Below are 2,569 nucleotides of genomic sequence, written 5' to 3'. Positions count from 1 at the left end.
TTCTGACAGAAAGATTTTACTATGTTTACATAGACGCCTGCACAACATAATGATGTAATGGGTGAAATTTTGAAAACTCATGAAGCAATTCAGTGAGTAAAAACTTGGGTTCTCTTTATTTTAGTTAAAATTGATTTTTTTTTTAATTTTAGCTAATATCATTGTAATTTATGATCTTTCATGAGGCCTTAAAGATCTCTAGACAAGTCAGTTGCAATGCTAGAAATGCAGTTAGCTGCCTCACGTGGTTCTCAGGAAATGGAGAATTCAGATGCCTCCAGAGTAATCTCGACCTTGGCATGTGATCTACCGAGGAAGAAAGTGTTCATGGTCATTGGAATCAACACTGCTTTTAGTAGTAGGCGTGATTCTGTCCGGGAGACGTGGATGCCACAAGGTTTCTTAGTTTCCTCAGTTTTTTTTTTTTTTTTTGAGGTTTTGATATTGATTAGTTTCCTAGTATTTATCATCTTGAATTAATTCCTTTGTTTATGATTGAACAGGGGAAAAACTTATTCAGTTGGAGCGCGGGAAGGGGATTGTCATTCGCTTCATGATCGGCCATAGATAAATCATTTCAAAGAAAAAACTTTAAGATCGGATTGTTATTTTTAATTCATATGCATATTTATTGTGACAAACCCTAGGGAGACTGAAGTTGATATGGATCAATTGATAATGTTAAGAAAAGGACATTGTTAAGATGGGATCAATCTGGGTCAAAAATACTAGAGTAAATATTTTAACTGACATAAGTTGAATCTGCAGTGTTTGTTCCAGTGCAACATCCAACAGCATTTTAGATCGAGCTATTTATTCAGAGGAGGCAGAGCATAAGGACTTCCTTAGACTGGTTAGGCAGCATTCCTGCAATAGTTTTGGATATTCTTATATGTATTGGCATTTCTTACCAATATCCAGTCTCAATCTTATAAAGCAGGAGCACGTTGAAGAATATCATGAGTTATCCGCAAAAACAAAAATTTTCTTTTCTATGGCAGTTGCAAAATGGGATGCTGAATTCTATGTCAAGGTGGATGATGATGTCCATGTTAATCTTGGTTGGTTTGCCATCTCTTTGCTTCTCTTTTGGTAATCATAAACAGTTTATCACATCATCATAATGGCGAAGAACAAATATTGGTTTTTTCGAAATTTGTATGTTGAATTTCTCATGCATATTTTCTCATAGGTATTCTAGCTACAACCCTTGGCCGTCATCGATCCAAGCCCAGAGTCTATATGGGGTGCATGAAATCTGGACCTGTTCTTTCTCAAAAGTAATTTCCCAGTGACCTTTTTATCGTTCATAATTTAACTTTTCAATTTGCTTTGTTCCCTCCAAATTTTTTTATGTAACCTTTGTTTCATTTGTTTCTGTTCGTTAGGAATGTCAAGTACCATGAACCAGAGTACTGGAAATTCGGAGAAGAGGGGAACAAATACTTTCGACATGCAACTGGGCAGATATATGCAATTTCAAAGGATCTGGCAACGTACATCTCCATAAACCAGTAAGAACTTTGTTTTTTGCCTTGAAGTAGCCTGTGCTTTGTTTATTTATTACTTTACCCGATGAAGGGTTCCGATTTTGTTATCACGGTCCTTGTTTGTCTGTGGTTGGCAATGCCTTACATTTATCCCTTTGACTTAAGTTTTCTTATTCTGTTAAAATTTGGGGATCATTCAAGCCCTTAAAGTGTAGATCTAAATGGAAATGCCCAAGATCATTATAATGCTCTTATCAAATTTATATCCTTAGCCTTTATGGTTAACTCAGACTAGTGAATTTCACCTTTGGTTTTCCAGTTTTTGTCCCTAATAATAATGTCTGAAAAAGGCATCACTAATATTCCAAGTGATTCTGACTGATTGCAGGCCTATTTTGCATAAGTGTTCTAATGAAGATGTGTCCCTCGGGTCATGGTTTATCGGACTCGAGGTTGAGCACATAGATGATAGGAATATGTGCTGTGGGACTCCACCGGGTAATGCTTTAATCTTGTATGGAACTCCCATGAGGAATGATAAACAGAAAACAGAGTTCTCTAAATGCTTACAACTCTATGCTATTTTGTTCTTCCCTTTTTAACACCTGGTTTGTTTCCTGTTCTGCAGATTGTGAATGGAAGGCACAAGCAGGTAGTGTCTGTGTTGCATCCTTCGATTGGAGGTACAGCGGAATCTGCAAATCCGTGGATAAGATAAAAATCGTTCATGAAAGGTGTGGTGAAGGAGATGATGCGTTTTGGAATACATTGCTCTAAATTAATGCGGCTAAAGCGCATGTCTTGCGGCGAACGGGATTTAACATTCATGGTTTCATGATCGAGAAGCTGATTTCAACCAACGAGGTACGAGGAAACACTGCATCTGGTTTCAATACATGTCTGCAAACACATCTCCCTCAAATTTTTGCTTGAAATCTTCTAGGAAAAATGGAGATAAAAGACAAAAATCAACATTTAGATAGGGAGCTGTTTAATCAGAAAAGCTTATTATTCCCATTCTTTTTATTGTGCGCTTATTGTATTCTATGTTGTAAAATAGTTAGTGATGTATGGTGATC

The 2,569-nt window shown here is 36.7% G+C and overlaps 1 protein-coding gene across 1 annotated transcript; it reads left to right on the top strand.

The window, feature by feature from the left end:
- The first annotated feature begins 957 nt into the window (after positions 1–957).
- On the top strand, positions 958–2,284 carry LOC120130137 (beta-1,3-galactosyltransferase 7-like). The gene is made up of 5 exons (XM_039147459.1): positions 958–1,061; positions 1,193–1,280; positions 1,389–1,514; positions 1,879–1,988; positions 2,119–2,284. Exons 1-5 carry the CDS (start codon positions 995–997, stop codon positions 2,265–2,267), a joined length of 540 nt encoding a protein of 179 aa, XP_039003390.1. The 5' UTR covers positions 958–994; the 3' UTR covers positions 2,268–2,284.
- The last annotated feature ends 285 nt before the right edge of the window (positions 2,285–2,569 follow it).

The sequence above is a fragment of the Hibiscus syriacus genome, unplaced genomic scaffold, assembly GCF_006381635.1.
Source record: "Hibiscus syriacus cultivar Baekdansim isolate YM2019G1 unplaced genomic scaffold, ASM638163v2 tig00110515_pilon, whole genome shotgun sequence".
Taxonomy (NCBI): Eukaryota; Viridiplantae; Streptophyta; class Magnoliopsida; order Malvales; family Malvaceae; genus Hibiscus; species Hibiscus syriacus.
Note: the sequence above shows the minus strand (reverse complement) of the source record. Positions and strands in the feature narration are given on the sequence as shown.